This window comes from Anomaloglossus baeobatrachus, chromosome 1 (genome assembly GCF_048569485.1).
Source record: "Anomaloglossus baeobatrachus isolate aAnoBae1 chromosome 1, aAnoBae1.hap1, whole genome shotgun sequence".
In the NCBI taxonomy this organism is placed as follows: Eukaryota; Metazoa; Chordata; class Amphibia; order Anura; family Aromobatidae; genus Anomaloglossus; species Anomaloglossus baeobatrachus.
The window spans coordinates 129,245,424-129,267,250 of NC_134353.1; the positions used below are offsets into that span (position 1 = coordinate 129,245,424).

General features: G+C 47.0%; 1 protein-coding gene across 4 annotated transcripts in view; it reads left to right on the forward strand.

Moving 5' to 3' along the window:
- The window catches only part of FIP1L1 (factor interacting with PAPOLA and CPSF1), a 165,248-nt gene that overhangs the window by 85,967 nt on the left and 57,454 nt on the right, over window positions 1-21,827 (forward strand). For all 4 annotated transcript variants that reach the window (XM_075347041.1, XM_075347042.1, XM_075347044.1 and 1 more), the window contains 3 exons: window positions 3,916-3,942; window positions 5,299-5,353; window positions 9,527-9,582. In XM_075347041.1, coding sequence (XP_075203156.1) covers window positions 3,916-3,942; window positions 5,299-5,353; window positions 9,527-9,582 — 138 coding nt within the window. The remainder of the gene's footprint in view (window positions 1-3,915; window positions 3,943-5,298; window positions 5,354-9,526; window positions 9,583-21,827) is intronic.

Below are 21,827 nucleotides of genomic sequence, written 5' to 3' on the forward strand. Positions count from 1 at the left end.
GCGAACTACAAGAACCATGAGGCTGGCGATGGAACGGAAGTTACACATATTATTCTCCCCTTACCTTCCGTTCCATTGCTGGCCTCATGGTTCTTATTGTTCGCCGGAACAGGATGTGTATCGGGTAACCATCGCGACGAGGGAGGAACTTCCGCTGCCAGAGCAGGTTCCTCCATCGTTGCGATGGTTACCAGATACACATCCTGTACCAGCAAACTACAAGAACCATGAGGCCGGCGATGGAACGGAACGGAAGGTAAGGTGAGCAATAATATATGTGTGCGTGTTTGTGTCTGTTTGTGTGGACTACAAGAGCGGGTCAGTGCGCGGTGCATGTACGGAACCGGAAGAGTGTGCGGTGAGTATTTTGTTCATAAACTGAGTTACAAATTTACAGCAAGCTTTGCTCGTTAAGCGAAATACTCGCTAACTGGGTTACTCGTTAACCGAGGTTCCACTGTATTTCAATTTTTTTTTTTCTACTTTGTACTTAGTGGATTTTAACCTGCAGTAATCTGATGACTTGTTCTGTGTACAGCAAAGCCACAACCTTGCTGTATATAGAAGAAATCACAGTCTCCTAGGAATGCCATTCACAGGCTGGCTTTCATAGGAGTACTGAGATGACAAACACAGGGGTCTTTAGCTTATACCTGTCTGTCATGACAACTCATCAGTGTTTCACGATCGCGACACGGGCACGACGATGAGGGCTAGGAACAATGTAAAGGTTGACACAGGCATTTAACTGGCTAACAACCGCAGCTGTTAGGGGCAGAGAGGCTGAATAATTTAGCCTTCATCTGCGGAAAAAGATGTGGGCTCGTTGTGCGAGCCCTCATTAAAGGCAGGGAGACAACTAATGACGTGCATAACATGTCGTTAAGGGGTTAAAGAGATTCTGTCAGCAGATAATGGCTGTTCAAACCGTATGATTGCTCGGTACACCATGGTGTGGGTCAATTATTTAAGTACACCTTCCTGCTTGTTTTCCCTTTCTCCCCCCACCCTCCCTTCTTCATTCATTGACACTTGTGGCTTCCTAGAGCTAGTGAAGGGTGGAGATAGATGGAAAACAAGCAGATGGGAAGGTGTATGTAGCAGTCTGGCCCCAGCATGATGCACTGAACGCCTGTACTTGGTGAGAGCAGTCATCCTGTACTGACGGTCCCATTATCGCCACGTAGCGGATGGTGTACATGCTCCTCTAGGGGCAGGGACACTGCTGCAGCCTCACCCTTCTCTGGCTCCTTAGTGGGTTATAGGGTACCTTTGGTTATAAGGGAGGTACAGGCTGCTGAGAGGGGAGAAAGTGCCACATTTACCTCCTAAGTTGTGCCAGGGATGTTCTGATATACACACTATGAGCTGTAATTCAGATACCCAGTCAACCTATATGAGTTGTTTAACCTTAAAGGGAACCTGTCAGGTGCAGTATGCACCTAGGACCACAATCAGTTCTGGGTATATATTGCTAATCCCTGCCTATCCGTCCCTGTATCTAGTAGCATAGATAAAGTGATGTTTAGAAAAAGTATTTCTAAAGATCCTTCTTTATATGCTAATCAGCGCAGGAACTAGTCACAAGGATGTTATTTCCCCTGACTAGTCCACCTTCTTAGCATGTTAGTACACCCACAGGGGCGTGCTAACATGCTATTCATTGCCCAGTATCATCAGCTGTGATGTGTTTCTGTGTCTGTTTTCTCCCCTTCAGAACGCTGGGTTTAGGCTCAGTGCGCATGATCAGAAGTCCCATCACCGGTCATGCGCACTATGAAGCGGGGTGTACATGTTCCGGCTTCAGAGCGGTCTAGTGCGCATGACCAGAAGTGACGGGGACTTCTCATCATGCTCACTGACCCTAAACCCGGCATCTGAGGCGGTGACAACAGACACAGGTACTCAATGGGCATTGAATAGCATGTTAGTACACCCCTGTGAGTGTACTAACATGCTAAGAAGGTGGACTAGTTGGGGGTTAAATAACGCTTGTAACTAGTCCCTGGCCTCATTAGCATATTATGAAGGATCTTTAGAAATACTTTTTCTAAAGATCTCTTTATGTATGCTGCTAGATACAGCGACTGCTAGGGAGGAATGAGAAATATACATCCAAAACTGCTCGTGGTTCTGGATGCATATTGGACCTGACAGCTTCACTTTAATGTATGTAATAAATGGGTTGTCCTGCCCCTCCCTCTACCCCCACCCCCCGGACGCTGCTGCATGCTGTGCAGTACAGATGTGGGGTAGCTGGCCACGACGTCAAACTCGAGCACGGCACTAGCCGGTCTTGCCTGGAGTGCAGCCATGTCTCCTGTGACATTGGAGAAAGAAGAAATGGCACTTCCTTGTAGGGATATCAAGAGAGGGGTGCTCTTCAGGTTCCAAAGCCGTACAATGTAATTAAACAAGGCACTCCCGAACTTGAAAGTGATGAAAGTTTATTAAATGTGCATGAAATAACGTTTTCGGTCCACAACGGACCTTGTTCAGTTGCACATTGGTGGAGTGGACTGGAGGCATAGGATGGTTGAGGCGCGATATCCACACCATCCTATGCCTCCAGTCCACTCCACCAATGTGCAACTGAACAAGGTCCGTTGTGGACCGAAAACGTTTTTTTATGCACATTTAATAAACTTGCATCACTTTCAAGTTCGGGAGTGCCTTGTTTAATTACATTCTGTGACATTGGGAGCCGGAGCAGGGCTTCAATACAATGCACATTTTTGAAGAGTATTTTTTGTGTGTTTTACCACTATTGAACACCCTTAGATTTTATTTTGGATTTCTAAATGTGCTGAATTCATGTATCTGCCCTTATTTAATGTCAGTATAGTTCTCATTTATGTTAATTTCTTTGAACTAATTAGCATTAAAGGGGTCAGCTCTTGTCCAATCATCCTGTTAGGGCATATGGACTACAATGAATGGGGTCTTGGGCTCCCCCCACCCCGCTATGAGCCAGGATTGAGAGTTGCTCCATGTTCCTAATCTGGTTCTCTCAAGCCCTGCATGACTGGCTGGATGTAATGCTGCTTTTACCCTGCAGGGGGCAGAAAAATGAGCTGATTTCCAGGCCACAGCCTCCCCTTGTCACCTAATTGTAATGTCCAGGACATTTATAAGGAACTAACAAACCTGCAAATGCTGAAACCTGAGCTAAAACTGGTAAACTCATGTTGCTTGGAAACCAATTTAAATTTTACCTAATGAGCAAGAATGATTTCTACTGATTCTGTATAATCCTCAGTATGTGGCATGTGCGTGGCCTGTAGACTCCGAGCAATGGGAAAATGGAGACTGGAAATCTATCCAGTGTGTAGCGGGTACCACTTGTAAAGCTTGTGTTGTATCTGCACTTGTGGAGTTCTCTAATCATTCCCTTCCTTTGCTGGTCAGATCTGCACAGACCCAATACTGAGGCCCAGTTTCCTCGAACATCTTAGGAAATTGTTTAGAGGACCCGTCACTTTGTCAAAAAAATGGCCTCTGCTCCACTGAACAAGGCACATATTCTCGGGGAGCGTGTCTTTAGACTCTTCTGCATAATTGCCGTGTGATCCTCGCCCTTTTGGTAAAGACAACCAAAATTCACACTAAATATCTCTGAAACCTTATGGCGGGTTTAAGAAAAAACGGAATACTCTGGAGCAGCGGGAATAAAATGACCAGGTGACGGGTCCTCTGTTAAGGCGACATTCAATTGTATGCAGTTGTTTTGAACCAAAGGCTGAAGTGGATATAAAAGGAGGAAAGTGAGTGACGGCCGGATGCGTTTCCTCTTTTATATCCACTCTTGTGTTTGGATTAAAATATAAAATGCATCAAAATCTAAAGGATGGAATTCTAAAAGATAATGACCTGATTGTATTTGAGCACAGTTAATGATTTTTGTTCTTTTCCTAGGAATTCCCATCACCGTGCCACCACCAGGTAAGCTTCTGTAAGGCGTTGATGTTCTGTAAACCCAGCCTGTTTTTCCTCCAGATCTGCCCTTGTTGCACAGTGAGCAGCTATGCTGTGCTTTTTACACATCTGGTCTATGTGGTTCATGTATATGTTGTATAACAGTGACAAATGGTGGGATTTAATGGAGTATTCCCATCCCCTAGATCCTATCCCAATATTTAGTAGGTGTAATAGTAATAACATTAGCTAATAAGGACAATTAGAAATGTAGTATAGTTCTCCTGATATAGCCATATCTCTTACCTCATGTGCAAGGCATTGCAGCTTAGGTATCCATGACCACTTATATACTGACAATTGCTCATATGATTGTAACCATGAATACCTAAGGCTACTTTCACACTTCAGGTTTTTTCACTTTTTCCATCAGGCACAATCCGGAAAAAAACGGGTAAAACGGATCCGGTACTGCATCCGTTTTATCCCCATAGATTTGCATTGTTACCGGATTGTGCCTGATGGCTTTGCATTGCATCCGTTTTTTTCCGGATGCAGCAAAATTAATTAAAGCTGCGGCCGGAGGCAACGTAGCTTGCAACGTTTTTTTGTCCGGAAAAAAAAAACGCATCCGGCCGCTGCGGTGCATTTTTCAATGCATGCCTATGGACACCGGATGCGGCGCGATGCGGAAAAAAACGCATCCGGCCGCCGCATGCGTTTTTTTTCCACTGCGTATGCTCAGTAGCGTGCCGCCACCGGAAAAAAACGGACGGGCCGCACGTAAAAACTTATGCAAAGGATGCGGTGTTTTCACCGCATCCGTTGCATAGGTTTCACAGCCGGATTGAGCCGCACTGCTCAAACCGGATGTGTGAAAGTAGCCTAACCTACTGCAATGCCCTGCACATAAGGTAAGAGACATAGATAATTAGGAAAACTATACTGATTTCTAATTGGAGATATTTGCTATTATTATTATTCCAGCTACTACATATTGGGCTTTAAGGTCACCTTTTATTGTCTTCAGTTCCATAACAATTTGTCCAGGTGAGATGTCCACTTGCATTCTACCTTACTCTGCGAGAACTTTCTTACAGTGTGATTCTGGGGCGCTCTTAGGGCTTGATCATGGAGAACTCTGTACCCAGCCATCAAACCCTTCAGATGCTGCTGTCAGCTGTTGACTATGCAAGTGGTTAGACAGAGGAGAGGCTCCTTTCTCACCCCCATCTTGCCTTTCACCATACGAACCCTGGGTGCTAATGGTTGATATGGCAGCGTTGGGGGCCTAACATTGGCAGGGCATTCATTGTCTCTGTAACTTTTACACTGATTGTCTTGATGATTAATGTATAATAACTTGATATATGATAATTTCAGGTTTCCCTCCTCCACATGGCGGACCACCCCCATCTCTTATACCTACAATAGAAAGGTATGTTATTTGTTTTACTGCCTCATACACTAGCTTTTTTACTTTCGCCCTTTTTTCAATTGTGGTTTAGTACTCTGAACTTGATATTATAGACATGAGCTCTCCATGCACTGACCTTCTAATGAGTTGGTAATAGGTTTGTGTTTATATAAGGGTCAGCACACCCGGCGAGTAATACGGAGCGAGTGGAATGCGATAAAAAAATCACATTGCACTCAGACCAATATTACTCTATGGGACAGCTCCTATGAGCAATTTTTTATTTTTTTTCTTCCCCTCAGCCTTAATCAGACTGAGAAAACAATCGCAGCATGCTGCGGGTGCAATGCGATCCTGTTTCACTCGCACCCGTACAAGTCTATGGGGCCGAGAGAAACATTGCATTGCACTCACATTACAGTGGTGTAATGCAAGTGCAGTGTGATTCTTGCATCAGCGGGCATTTGAGGAGATAGGGAGATAAATTTCTCCCTCCCCTCCGCAGCTGTGGTATGATCGGACCACAGTCACATGACACTTGGCTCCCGCTGTGCTGCGAGCGTGAGCAGAGTGTCATGCAAGGACTCCCACAAATCCCTGTGTGACCTCAGCATTAAGCAGCCAATTAAGAGGCAGAGTTGCAGGATGAGTGAGAGAGTGATAACCTGAACCAATGGTAAGACAGGGGGCGTGTCTAAGACTACATGAGGTCACTGTAGAGAAATCAGCTAAATTGTAGTCACAAATTACAACTCTGCCCTCATAGATCTAAAATAGATAGCTGGTAATAATCAGCTGACACTGACTTAAAGGGGTAGTCTGAAATTAACATGTATTTTAAACCTAAATGTTTTTCAATCCAATATCATCTAATCTTTTTTTCTAATATACGTTAATTAACAAGTCTCTATTATTCAAACCACTTTGCTATCTAACTGCTTTATTTATTCACTTATTCTACCTACTGCCTGCTTGACATTTCATTTGAGACCCCCCCCCCCTCCCCCCCTCCCAGTGCATGCTGGTATACTCAAATGAGAAATCAGGGAGCAGAGGCTGCGGTGACTGACAGAGCCTCTGCTTTCACCCTGAAAGAAAGCATGATCGGTGATGCTCGTTTCGGAGGCAGGGTTAGTCCCGTCTCTATTGTGCATGTCCATTCCAACGTATGCTCATACGAGCTCCGTTGTTGCTGTGGGGTATTACGTTCATTGCATAGTGACAGTGCGCTCCCTCCCTTGCTGCCTTCGTTGAGAAGTGACGAGCCGGCAACAGCACACACTGTCAGTGCGCATGTAAAGAAAGAACCCAGATAGCAGGATAAGCAAGAGTAGCCATACCCCCAGATAGTGATGTCACTGGTGGCACCAGTTTCAGTTTTGGGCCAACCCTTTTAAGTATAATTTCTGTCTTTTGAAATAATTGTCACTTAAAGCACACCAAACACGAGGATTTTACTGTATAACCTAAAGAGAGTGCTATATTGGCACCATTAGGCTGACTCTATACATACCTTTAGTTATTAGCTCAGATGTTTAGGTTTTGAAACACAAGCAAGAAAAGTTTGTAAAATCAGCAGCTTGTTGAGTGACAGCAGCTGCCAATCAGCTGATAGCTGGGCTATTCATAGTTATCACCTTACCCTGTTACTTATGCTAATTCTGTTATACAATCATTTTACTTTGTGACTGAAAGGAAGGACCTGTGCTTATGCCATACCCATGTGATCAGAAGGAGCGAGGCCTTAGCCAACATAGATTATACCAGGAAGCAACATTTTTCTGTAGGCTGAGGCCCCGCCCCTTCTGGTCACATAGGTATGACATCAGCAAAGGTCCTTTAAGTCACAAAGTAAAACGATTGTATAATACAATTAGCATAAGTAATGGGGAGGGGATAATTATGAATACCTACCCCAGCTATCAGCTGATCGGCAGCTGCTGTCACTCAACAAACTGCTGATTTTACGAACTTTCCTTGCTTGCGTTTCAAAACCTAAACATCCGAGCTGACAACTAAACAGATGTATAGAATCAGCCTGACAGTGCCAGTATAGCACTGGCTTTAGGTTATATAGGAAAATCATGGTGATTGATGCGCTTCGAAGGTTATCCATCATTAAATATATGCTCTTCGAGCCACAGAGTGCATGAATCAGAGCCTTGCTGCACTATTACAAAGTGAGTAGTTTAAAAAGCTAGTCGGCCAGGACCTGACTAGTCTGTTGTCCCCGATTGTCTTCTTCCCGCTCACCTACAATTGATTGACAAATATAAAACAGAAAAACCTGTGGCACATTTTGATTTCAGGGTATAGGGCTAACCACCATATTATATGAAAGTGTTAACCCCATACCAAGTCATATAAGCATATAGATAAAGAGAAAACACAGAGTTTTAAGGTGTAAATATTAAAATACCATTTTATTATAACAATTATTTAAAAATTCATAAAGAATAATAACATTCATGACACAACTGGTTCTATGTAAAGATTAAATATACTGTATTGGAGGTACGGTGGGTAGGCAAGCATGCATAGCTTGAAATACACCCTTTTGTCCTGGCACACCAATATAATAGTAACCCCTAGATAGACAAACAATGTCAAAACATCAGGAGAGTAGGGGGAAGCGTGCAGGATATACCTAAGGCGCCAGTTACAGCAGCTTGCCGGTGGGATGGAGACTCCATGTGGAAAACCCGACGTACGTTTCGCGATGGATTGTGGTCGCTTTTTCATGGGTAAGTGAAACCCATGAAGACGCGACCATAATCCATCGCAAAACGTCCCACCGGCAAGCTGCTGTAACTGGCGCCTTAGGTATATCCTGCACGCTTCCCCCTACTCTCCTGATGTTTTGACATTATTTGTCTATCTAGGGGCTACTATTATATTGGTGTACCAGGACAAGGGTGTATTTCCAGGTACGCATGCTTGCCTACCCACCGTACCTCCAATACAGTATATTTAATCTTTACATAGAACCAGTTGTGTCATGAATGGTATTATTCTTTATGAATTTTTAAATAATTATAATAAAATGGTATTTTAATATTTACACCTTAAAACTCTGTTTTCTCTTTGTCTAATTGACAAATGTCTGCCTTGTCTGTACATAAGAGAACTGTGTACTGTAACGTTGCTGGGAGAGGTCTTCCAGGGACTATAAGGAAATACCTGACAAGTCTGAAGATGTCCATGGCCGGCTTCTTCAAGCAACACTACAGTAACCTGTTTTCTTTTTGTGTAACCACGAGACACCTGTCAATCAAGTGGAGCAGTGGGGTGAAGCCGGTCAGGGATGTAATCAAACTGGTTGGGTTATCTCCCTATGGTCTCCGACCGGCTAAAACACTCCGGGATTTCATACCAGGCTCCAGTTGCTCAGCCAGGCTCTGATTCATGTTACCTGTGGTTTGGGCAGGATGAATCTAATGAGGAGTTCCCTTTAAGGTTCCCAGAACGTGAGGTTTGCATAGAGGTCTGTAGTGGCACAGAAGGGAAACTCATGGCTTTGGCGGAAGGCGCGTTATCGCTGTGATGCAATATATCCTGGAAATGAGGGATTGGCAGCTCCCTGCAGGCTGGTGATGACGTGCCAGGCCTGGAGGGTTGGATGACAGCACCTGAGCTGTTCCTACAGTTTTATGTACATGAAACACAGGGAGAATAGACAACGCTTTATTAGTCTATTGAAATTTGTTAATATCTTGGACTCTACTTGGCAGCCGCTGGTGTTGGCAGGATACACTCCCTCCTATACGCCACAACGCTTTTGGTTAACAGGTTTTCCAAGAACTGTATTACATAAAAGTTTTTTTTACTGAAATCTAACATTTGCAAACATCAATGTGAAGTGTCACCGCCATGTGTCCAGTAATTGGTCACGGTGACGTCTCATCCCTAGTGCTATAAGGTAGCATCACGTGATAGCATGCGGCCCTCTATACTCGGGCACATGATCTTTGGGTGCAGAGTTATGAAGAATAAGGCGTCACTACAGCCAGATTGTGTGCATACAGCAGCGGTATTACCAGAACGGGGGCAGGGCCATATATATAGGTGTACATATATTTCAGTCCATTAAAAGTGGAATAATTGTGTATTTATGGGACGCGATTGACCAACAAGCCGTTTAATGAGTGAGATTGTGACAGTGATGCGTATAGACACTTTACTCTTTTCTTTCAGTGGCCATTCATCTGCATATGACGGTCGCTCCACGCCAGCATTCCCGTATGGTAGTGGTAAGTGTACAATTTCTGTTAATTCTGTTAAAAATGTCTTCTTAACCCTTAGGGTGCATGCCCAAAATCAGTATTTGCAGTGGTTTGGACACGGCAAGCTTCATCTGCGTCTAAAATGCTGCGGTGTACAGTACAAGCACAGTGGATGGGATTTATAGAAATCCCGTGCCCACTGTGCTTGTTTTTACCGCAGCAAACACTGACCTGTAGTGCGACTTTCCAGACCGCAGCATGTCAATTGTTTGCTGCGGATTCGCATGCGTCTTCTGTAGGGAGAACACAAGCGAGAGACCACAGCGCACTGAACACTGATCGTGGGTGCAAGCAGCTGCAGTCTCCTGCGTTCTCCTGCGGAGGAGACTTGCAGCCCCGCAGCTCAAGGCTCACTGGGTCCAGGATGCAGCGAGTCCTGATCGTGGGCACATGCACTTATACTGTTAGGTAAATATGGCTTTTATGTAGCCAAAGTTCTTCTATTCTTCATGTATGCATGCAGCAATAGGGCAATCCTTGACTGACATGTATTCAGGGGAAATGTACAGCTGGTGAGAATACTGTGAGCTTTAACTGCTGATTTCTATAGGCCAAAAACTGCAGTGCATTATAGTACTGGGTAAGTGGATAGCTAACGCCTAGAAATTGATATCTGGTGTGCACTTTCAAGTGAGATCTATCTTGGGAGTCATGCCCTGTGTCAGCTAAACATGGTTATGACAGGTTTTCATCCTCTGGAAATTAAAGGGGTATTCCCATCTCCAAGATCCTATCCCATTATGTAGTAGGTGTAGTAATAAGAATATTAGCAAATATCTCCAATTAGAAATGTAGTTTAGTTCTGCAGATTTGCTGTATCACTTACCTCATGTTCAGGGCATTGCAGAACCTTAGGTATCCATGGTTATGACCACTCATATAGTCACATATGGATTCACCAAACATCTGTCACATGTCTGTTCAGTGTCTATTTGAAGACTTCTATTGAAGGGGAACTCCCCGCCACTCGTAGGAGCCTTTTTAACTCATTGCTCACCCTCACTGTCAAGAAGGTTTTTTTTCCTAGTATCTAATCTAAGCATCTTCATCATTTCCATATAATCCCATTGCTTCTCGTCTTTCCATGTGCAAATGAGAATGATAATCCCCCCCCCCCCCCGACACTGTCACCTCCCTACAGATATTTGTAGACTGCTATTAAGTCTCCTCTGCCTTTTTTTTTTTTTGCAAGCTAAACATATCCAGACCCTTTAACCATTCCTTGTAAGACATAGTTTGCAGTTCACTCCTCACATCCTAGTAGCTCTTCTCTGAAGTTGCTCTGTTTTTTTTGTTTTTTTTTTGCTTTTTTCCTTTATTAAATGTGGTACCCCGAACTAGTCACTGTATTCTAGATGAGGTCTGACCAAAGAGTAGTGGAGGGGGATAATTATTACTTCATGTGATATAGAATGTATGCTTCTCTTAATACATCCCATAACTGTTTGCCTTTTTTGCTGCTGCATCACACTGTTGACTCATGTTCAGTCTGTGATCTATTAGTATACCTAAGTCTTTCACACATGCTGTTGCTTAGTTCTTTTCTTCCCATTCTGTAGATTTATTTTCGGTTTTCTTGCCCAGATGTAGAATTTTGCGTTTCTCCCTGTTAAATACAATTTTATTAGTTGCTACCCAGTGTTCCAGCTTATCTAGATCCTTCTGAATCCTTTCTCTGTCTTCTCTAGTGTTAGTAATCCCTCCTTGGTTTGCATCGTCTCCAAATTTGATTAGTTTACTTATAGTTCTGTTATCTAGATCATTTGCAAATATCTTGAACAGCACTGAGCCAAGACAGAGCCTTATGGTCCCCACTTCAAACATAAAGAATGTATGAAGTGGGCACAGAAGTTTCTCATGCTTCATACCAAACAGATGTAAGCTGCGTTACATAACCGGCATCATCCTGTAACTCCAGCTATCAGAGCGCGCTCCAATCCTTGTCGTTTAACCACTTAAAACCTGCCATCTGCCAGCTGCATTTAAATAAAATAAAATAAATCCTTATTTTTATATAGCGCTAACATATTCCGCAGCGCTTTACATACATCAGCAACACTGTCCCCATTGGGGCTCACAATCTAAATTCCCTATCTGTATGTCTTTGGAGTGACAGTGTCGGTGTGCGATAGGTTACTATGATGGTAGGGGATTTGCTAAAGGCCACGTAACTTCCATCTTGGTCTTCATGTGAAGCTTAGTCATACGCTGGGCTCCATGGGAGAACCATGATCTCCCAGTATACTGCAACATTGGGGTGTTACATTATATAGTATTAGCCATTGAACAATTACAAGTTGAAGTCCCTTAAGGCGACTATATAAAAAATAAAGTTTTAAAAAAATAAAAATAGCTTTTCGGCCAATTAAAAATAAATAAAATTAAAACTGTGTGCTATCGTCATTTAGAAGAAAGTTCCAGCGAAACAACAAATGATTGAAACCGTAGGTTAGCTATTGAGGATTAAAAGGAAGATCAAAATTAATTGTTGCTTCTTGATTGCCACACCTTTCCGCAAAAATAATCAAGTACCCTCAGAGAATCAATAAAAACATCTGATGTAGCACGCATATTCTGTATATATACAGTGATATATATACCGTATTTTTTGCTTTATAAGACGCACCTGATTATAAGACGCACCCCCAAATTTGGTGAAGGAAAAGAGAATTTTTTTTTTTAATTTTAAATGGGGTCCATCTTATAATGCCAGTGTCAGTCTAACAAATCATATAGGGTACATGTCCCTCATAGCCCCCATCCTAAAATTATCCCCCTTAATCTGGATATTGCCCCCTTATATTGAATATAGCCCCCTTGTGCTGGCACACGTTCCCCTGTGCTGCCTATGGCCCCCTATGGATTGCACACGTCCCTCTGTGCTGCCTATGGCCCCCTATGGATTGCACACATTCCCCTGTGCTGCCTATGGCCCCCTATGGATTGCACACGTCCCTTTGTGCTGCCTATGGCCCCCTATGGATTGCACACATTCCCCCTGTGCTGCCTATCACCCCCTATGGATTGCACACGGTCCCTTGTGCCGCCTATGGCCCCCTATGGATTGCACACGTTCCCCTGTGCTGCCTATGGCCCACTATGGATTTCACACATTCCCCTGTGCTGCCTATGGCCCCCTATGGATTGCATATGTTCCCCTGTGCTGTCTATGGCCCCGTATGGATTTCACACATTCCCCTGTGCTGCCTATCGCCCCCTATGGATTGCATACGCTCCCCTGTGCTGCCTATGGCCCCCTATGGATTGCACACGTTCCCCTGTGTTAGATATCGCCCTTATGCTGCTGTCCATAGTAAAATAAAACACTCTTTCCTTACCTCCTCCAGCGCTGATCTCCCTCCTGTCTTCCTCTGTGCTTCTGTTCTTCCACTTCCTGGTTCTTGGTGCCGGTCATGTGATCGGCAGAGTGAGATGTCTGCGTACCTGATCACAGTGGAAGCAGGGACACCGGGGAGAAACGCTGGAGGGGGTAAGTAAAGCTTTTTTATTTTAGTATGAGCAGCAGCATGGGGGCCATATCTAACACAGGGGGGGGCATGTGCCATCACAGTGGGACGCAGGCTCATATAATATGCACCGCTGCCCCAGCCCGTCACTGCGGTGCGGTTTCAGCACCACGGTGATGGACAGTGGCTGTGCATATTATATGAGCAGGAGATCTAAGGCTATGTGCCCACGGGCGCTCGTACCTGCGGATGTATCCGCAGGTACGAGCGCATGTTTCCCGCAGCTCCCCGCCGGCATCCGCAGCTATTTTTAGCTGCGGGATTCCAGCGGTATAGCTGCGGTAAACCTGCGGACTTTCATGCGAATTACCTGCGGACGTCCCGGCCTCTATCTCCATAGCGGAGGGCCGGGGTTTCCGCAGGTAATTCCGCAGGAATAATTGACATGCAGTTACGTTCGACTGCAGGACATTCGCACCATGTTTCGCAGCGTGGACACAGACACTTCCCATGTCCTATAGGATAACATGGGGAGTGTCTGTACTTGCTAAAACCTGCAGATTTATCTGGAAAATCCAGAAAAATCCACAGGTTTTCCGCTGCAAAATCCGCAGAAACAAGCTCCTGTGGGCACATAGCCTAACGCTGCCACCCGCAGCGTTCACCTGCCCCCAGCAGCGCTCCAGAGCGGACCCTACAGAGGGTGTGTGTGTGTGTGTGTGTGTGTGTGTGTGTGTGTGTGTGTGTGTGTGTATATATATATAGATATAGATAGATATAGAGATATATAGATAGATATATAGATATAGAGATATAGATATATATATATATAGATAGATAGATGTATAAGATATATATATATATATATGTTGTCTGTAGTTGCCAAGTGTTTGTGTAGGGTGCTGTACATGTTCTGGGTGTGCGGGGGGGGGTGTGAGAGCGGTGGTGTTTGTGTGTTGCGTTGTGTGTTGCGTTGTTTGTGGATCGCTGTGTGTCTGTAGCGTTGTGTGTGTGTGTGTGTTGCGCGGTTTGTGTGGGTGTGGCTGTGGGGTGCGTGTGTGTGTTTTGGGGGAGGTATGTTTTGTGCAGTGTGTGTTGTGCGGTATGTGCGTATATTTGTGTGTGCCGCAGTGTTTTTGTGTTGGGTATTGTATGTGTGTGCGGCGTTGTATGTGTGTGGGTGTCTGTGTAGGGCAGTGTTTGTCGTTCCCAGTGTGTGTGTGTGGTGTGTTGTGCGGTGCGTGTGTGTTTTGGGGGGAGGTGTGCACCCCCCCATCGTGCTTCATCCCCAATGCTGCGCACCCCCCATTATGCTCCATCCCCCATGCTGCGCACCCCCCATTATGCTCCATCCCCCATGCTGCACACCCCCCCATCGTGTTTCATCCCCCCATGCTGAATGGGCATCGTGTGAGGGGGCGTGGGCTAGCGGTCATCGCGTGCGGGGGGCGTGGCCTAGCGGGCATCACGTGCGGGGGCGTGGCCTAGTGGGCATCGCGGGCGGGTCTGGCCAAACGGTTAATCCATGCGGGGGGCGGGGCCAGGCCGAGCCCAGCGGCCAATCCGACGGTTGTCACTGTAAGGACACAATTTTGGAGCAAGATAGACAGACAGAATAAGGCAATTATATATATACTAGAAGGTGGCCCGATTCTACGCATCGGGTATTCTAGGATTTACGTATTGTGTAGTTAATGTATGATTTTTGTTATATATATCTATATATATATATATATATATATATATATATATATATATATATATATATATAGATGTTGTTGTGTGTAGTTACCAAGTGTTTGTGTAGGAGCTGTACATGTTCTGGGTGTTGTCTGGGTGTGGCGGGGGGTGAGAGCGGTGTTGTATGTGTGTTGCGTGTGTTGCGTTGTTTGTGGAGCGCTGTGTGTCTGTAGCGTTGTGTGTGTATGTGTTGCGCGGTTTGTGTGGGTGTGGTGTGTTTTGGGGGGAGGTATGTTTTGTGCAATGTGTGTGTTGCATGATATGTGCGTATATTTATGTATGGCGCGGTGTTTGTGTGTTGGGTGTTGTGTGTGTGCAGCGTTGTCTGTGTGTGTAGGTGTCTGTGTAGGGCGGTGTTTGTGGTTCCCAGTGTGTGTGTGGTGTGTTGGGGGAGGTGTGCACCTCCCATCGTGCTCCATCCGCCATGCTGCGCACTCCCAAACGTGGTCCATCCGCCATGCTGCGCACTCCCAAACGTGCTCCATCCGCCATGCTGCGCACTCCCAAACGTGCTCCATCCGCCATGCTGCGCACTCCCAAACGTGCTCCATCCGCCATGCTGCGCACTCCCAAACGTACTCCATCCGCCATGCTGCGCACTCCCAAACGTGCTCCATCCGCCATGCTGCGCACTCCCAAACGTGCTCCATCCCCCATGCTGCGCACTCCCAAACATGCTCCATCCCCCATGCTGCGCACTCCTCATCGTGCTCCATCCCCCATGCTGCGCACCCCCCATCGTGCACCATCCCCCATGCTGCACCAGCATCAGCCTCTCTGCCCCCAGCATCAGCCTCTCTGCCCCCAGCATCAGCCTCTCTGCCCCCAGCATCAGCCTCTCTGCCCCCAGCATCAGCCTCTCTGCCCCCAGCATCAGCCTCTCTGCCCCCAGCATCAGCCTCTCTGCCCCCAGCATCAGCCTCTCTGCCCCCAGCATCAGCCTCTCTCCTCCCAGCATCAGCCTCTCTCCTCCCAGCATCAGCCTCTCTCCTCCCAGCATCAGCCTCTCTCCTCCCAGCATCAGCCTCTCTCCTCCCAGCATCAGCCTCTCTCCTCCCAGCATCAGCCTCTCTCCTCCCAGCATCAGCCTCTCTCCTCCCAGCATCAGCCTCTCTCCTCCCAGCATCAGCCTCTCTCCTCCCAGCATCAGCCTCTCTCCTCCCAGCATCAGCCTCTCTCCTCCCAGCATCAGCCTCTCTCCTCCCAGCATCAGCCTCTCTCCTCCCAGCATCAGCCTCTCTCCTCCCAGCATCAGCCTCTCTCCTCCCAGCATCAGCCTCTCTCCTCCCAGCATCAGCCTCTCTCCTCCCAGCATCAGCCTCTCTCCTCCCAGCATCAGCCTCTCTCCTCCCAGCATCAGCCTCTCTCCTCCCAGCATCAGCCTCTCTCCTCCCAGCATCAGCCTCTCTCCTCCCAGCATCAGCCTCTCTCCTCCCAGCATCAGCCTCTCTCCTCCCAGCATCAGCCTCTCTCCTCCCAGCATCAGCCTCTCTCCTCCCAGCATCAGCCTCTCTCCTCCCAGCATCAGCCTCTCTCCTCCCAGCATCAGCCTCTCTCCTCCCAGCATCAGCCTCTCTCCTCCCAGCATCAGCCTCTCTCCTCCCAGCATCAGCCTCTCTCCTCCCAGCATCAGCCTCTCTCCTCCCAGCATCAGCCTCTCTCCTCCCAGCATCAGCCTCTCTCCTCCCAGCATCAGCCTCTCTCCTCCCAGCATCAGCCTCTCTCCTCCCAGCATCAGCCTCTCTCCTCCCAGCATCAGCCTCTCTCCTCCCAGCATCAGCCTCTCTCCTCCCAGCATCAGCCTCTCTCCTCCCAGCATCAGCCTCTCTCCTCCCAGCATCAGCCTCTCTCCTCCCAGCATCAGCCTCTCTCCTCCCAGCATCAGCCTCTCTCCTCCCAGCATCAGCCTCTCTCCTCCCAGCATCAGCCTCTCTCCTCCCAGCATCAGCCTCTCTCCTCCCAGCATCAGCCTCTCTCCTCCCAGCATCAGCCTCTCTCCTCCCAGCATCAGCCTCTCTCCTCCCAGCATCAGCCTCTCTCCTCCCAGCATCAGCCTCTCTCCTCCCAGCATCAGCCTCTCTCCTCCCAGCATCAGCCTCTCTCCTCCCAGCATCAGCCTCTCTCCTCCCAGCATCAGCCTCTCTCCTCCCAGCATCAGCCTCTCTCCTCCCAGCATCAGCCTCTCTCCTCCCAGCATCAGCCTCTCTCCTCCCAGCATCAGCCTCTCTCCTCCCAGCATCAGCCTCTCTCCTCCCAGCATCAGCCTCTCTCCTCCCAGCATCAGCCTCTCTCCTCCCAGCATCAGCCTCTCTCCTCCCAGCATCAGCCTCTCTCCTCCCAGCATCAGCCTCTCTCCTCCCAGCATCAGCCTCTCTCCTCCCAGCCTCAGCCTCTCTCCTCCCAGCCTCAGCCTCTCTCCTCCCAGCATCAGCCTCTCTCCTCCCAGCCTCCGTCCTCCCAGCCTTCTCCAGCATCAGTTTTCCCCTCCCAGCCTCCCTCAGCATCAGCCTTCCCCAGCATCAGCTTTCCCCTCCCAGCCTCCCTCAGTACAGTACTCACCTCCGTGACAGCCGTGTCAGTTCGGGGAATGCGCGGGGGGGAGGGGGGCGGGGCCAGAGCTAGCGTGCATTGCGTGAGGGGGGCGGGACGTGGCGTGGCCGAATTGCCAATGCCTGCAGGGTGCCGGGGCGAGAGGCCAATCTGTGGGGGGGGCGGAGCCTGGGCGAGCGGCTGGCCAATCCGTGTGGGGGCGCAGCCTGGGCGAGCGGCCAATCTGTGGGGGGGGGGCGGGGCCATGGCGAGCCCAGCGGCCAATCAGCTTTGTGTCACCGTAAGGACACAATTTTGGAGCATGACAGACAGACAGACAGACAGATGGGAAATCTTGCTTTGCTGAACGAGTAACTTGGTTAACAAGCACAGTCCCAGAACGGATTGTCTCGTGAACCAAGCTTCCACTGTAGTGTATTCATATAAAATTATTACAGTACACTAATACAAAATACTGTACAGTAAAAACATGTAAAATTAAACTGTACGTTAGCTTATAATAGAATTGTCGGTGTGCGGGAGGTACTATAAAGAGAAAAAATGATGTATCAATATGACCTTTATTCTAGTACAATACACAAAAAACACACCCCAAATCTATTCTCCCCAAAATAAAGAAAGAAGAATGCCAAATGTGAGGTAGGAAGACTGCCCAGGCAATTAGATTATAGTACAAGCAATGTGCTGCACTGGTTAGCAGAAAGTGCAATACTGTATCCACAAATGCAACCTGATAGACATCCTATATAGTATATACTGTACTGTGCAATGGTATACTGTATACAGAATACAGTACATATGTAAAGAAAGTCACCGCGCTCTGACCCGCTCTGGAGGTAAAAGGACAGACCCGGAAGTGTGCACGGTATTTTCTCTTATTGCAAAGCATTGCTCTTAAACCAAGTTACACATTTGTAGAAAGCTTTGCTTGTTTTGCAAAATGCTCTTAAACCAAGTTACTCTTAATCCAAGGTATATATAGATACATACTTTTTTTTTTTTTTTTCTGCTAAAATAACACAAATGACTGAATAGCCTTATTATTGCCCCACATAAGGCTAGGTTCACACTTCCGTTAAATTGTATCAGTCACAATACGCTGCTCTGGTAAACAACGGAATCTGTTTAGCGGATTCCGTTGTTCCCATAGACTTGTATGAGCGGCGGATTGTGACTGATGATGCTGCGTTGCACCCTCCGCCCGACTAATCAGTCATGGAACGACTGACCGCCGGGCGGGAGGAACGCAGTCTGTAACGTTTTTTGAGCAGTGCAATCCGTCGGATTTCGCTGTGCATGCTCTCTGGCTCCCTGCACACGTCACCAGCTTTGCTTGGTTACCCGATATTTACCCTGGTTACGGTGCAAGGAGCCAGCGCTAAGCGGTGTACACCCGTAACACGGTAAATATCGGGTAACCAAGGTAAACATCGGGTGCTTTGCTTTACCCGATATTTAGTCTGGTTACGTGTGCAGGGAGCCGACACTTCCCCGCTCGGTCCCGCACTCCGCACATGTACACACACACTCACACACACACTCACCTGTCCCCAGCCCTGCAGACAGCAGCAATGCCACTGACATCCTCAGCGCCTGGCCCCGCTCGGCTCCTCCCCCGCTCGGCTCCGCCCCCTTCCCGCACTCCGCATGTGTACACTCACACACACACTCACTCACAACACTCACTCACACTCACCTGTCCCCAGCCATGCAGACCGCAGCTCTGCCACTGACATCCTCAGCACTTGGCTCCGCCCCCCGCTTGGCTCCGCCCCCTCCCGCACACAACTGAGTCCGACAATGAAATTCTTTTCATTGTCATCTGTTGTACAACACATCAGTCACATGCGTCAAGTGACACATGTGACTGATACAAAACAGAAGTGTGAACTTAGCCTAATAGTGAAGCTGACGGCCCTCCCCACATCATGGCTGTACTGTCCCCTCACCTGATTCTTATTGCTTGCTATGATATAATAAAGATTTTTCCATGATGTGGTGACTACCTTCATAATCACTTAGGGACTTGGGACGCTCACTGACTTTTTGTGTAATGACCGAGCACAAAAAAAACAAACAACCTAAAAAGCAGTGACAGAAATGCAATTATTTTTTTTTTTTTACAATATCGCTGTGCATTGAAATTTTTTTTCTTGTTTTTTGGTCCATTATATGGTAAAATGATTGGCAACATTCAAAATTACAAACCCCAAAAAATAGCCCTCATACGTATGTGTCACTGGAAAAAAAAAAGTTTTTCCTGTTGGAACAAGGGGAGAAAAAAAAAAGTTCCTGGGCGGTTGGTGTTAGGCCACTGGTCAGAAAAGGAGGATTAGTGTAATTGTCACAAATGGAATTTACAGGTCCCTGTTTGTTGTGTGATCATGTACCCACCGACGGTCCCAGACAGGTCCTGGTTTGGGCTGGTGCAGATCACAATTGTGAATGAATGGACAGCACATGAACGACATCCATTTGTTGTCTGTAAAACAACAAGAAAAAATCGTGGACAGGTGACGATGGCTCTCGTCTTAGTAACAAAGTCTGGACAGTTTCTTCTGGTCACTGGACACACGTCAGCAGGGCGGCCGGGGGTTTATTTCTCACCTTTTTACATATACGGGCCTGTTTCTATTCCCCAATACCTGGCTCCTCTACTGACCGGTCCCGGTTTGGTGCCCCCTCTACAGCCCGGGCGGGGGGGGGGGCCTTCATGTATGAACTGTCCCCTATATTGATATAAATTTCTACAATTGCATTTTACTTGTAAATCCCCAGAAGACACCACACATCTTGTTGACATCATGACAAGTCGAGGATATTAGTGGGCCAGCAAATCCAGCTGCTGCTTGCTATTTTTGGCTGCTTTCCCTGTTTGGGGAATTTGACTATTGGCAGATGTACACATATAGGATATTAAACTTCTCCCCATTAACTCTATGGTCACTGCTTGTCTTGGGTTACTGTAGAAATGGCAGGGTTAGCTCGGACCGCATTGTCCTGTCACTTATATGGGTAGCGGCAATTGTAGTTAGTATTTACTGAATATAAGGACGTCCCAGAAGAAGGAATCATGCAAAACACCAGCCCCATCCTCCGAGACTGGGGATATGACGTGAAACACAAAATTTGATTCTGCTCTTTGTGCTCTGGAAATGTCCACGGCAGCAGTAAGTATGGGGGGCCGGACCCCGAATGCTCAGATGTACTTGCAGCGTGTGTTATATTAGCAGATCTCACATTCTGCTCTATGGACATTGCTGCTTTTGAGATTAGAGCAACGTCACAATTCTCATGGCCAGCTCCAGGTCTTTATGGGCGCTTAGCTAATAGGGGCACAGCGAGACTCTTGTCTGCCTCCCTCGACTTGCCAGCTGGCACCAATATGCGTATAATTTTGCTTACTGTGATGCCAGCTGTTTTTTTGTACTTTGCGGCCCAGTCTCTACAGTCCTCTGATCCTAGGGGTACCAGAGGTCGGACCCCCACTCATGCAATTTCCTTTTGTAAAGATACCCTATCAATATTATATTTACATTTGAATGGTGCACGCTCACATGCATGCATGAAGCCTATTGCTCACAGCAGCGGAGGATGCGCATATAGCAAATGAAGCTGGAAATGTACACTCAGCTTCAGGGCATGTGCTCGCCCTGGATTTAGTAGGTAATTGGCCTTAAATCGGGGCAGTGCAGCCCGTCAATCCTGGTGTGAAAAATATTTAGAGAATCGGAACTGAAAAGATATGCAGCGCCCCACATGTGATTGAAAGCCAGAGGCTGGTAGGGCAATTAAGTAAAGATTTAAAGTGCTTTCTTTTACTTGTATACTGGGACATCTCCATTTTACTGCAGCACACCCTTGTTCCACCTCCTACTAATTAAAGGGCTTGTTGATAGCATTTCTGCACCTCTGTGACAACAACAGTAAGGCAGTAATTGTCATGATGACTTTGGGATTGCAGGCAACCGGTGCTCCTAAGCTGTCCCTCAAGCTAGGGGCCCTATGCTATCCCTATTCTCAGGGATATTCCTAATGGTGGAGAGGCCCGAGTTTCCTTCAAGGCCCTGCTCCTGACCAGTCCTGATCTAACTCCCCCTCCCTCAGGGAGGGATGGGACAGGAGTATGTTGAAACCACAGAAAAAGACAGAGGAGGGAAAAAAACAAAGCTTTGTCACACATACACAGGATAAGACAATAAGAGATTCAAGAGGAAAAGAAGAGCAGGAAGGAAGTACAAAACAGGGGTACACTCCACAACCGCATCAATCAATAAGCAACACTAAACACAACTTTCACCAGAGAGTGTCTGGGACAGCACATCTCACAGACCAACACAGAATAAACTATAGCTGGCATGGGTAGAATAATTCCAACAATATAAATAGGAGGAGAGCAGATGTGATAGGTCTCTCCAAATATGATTAAAGGAGCAAGCTAAGAAATTAACTCTT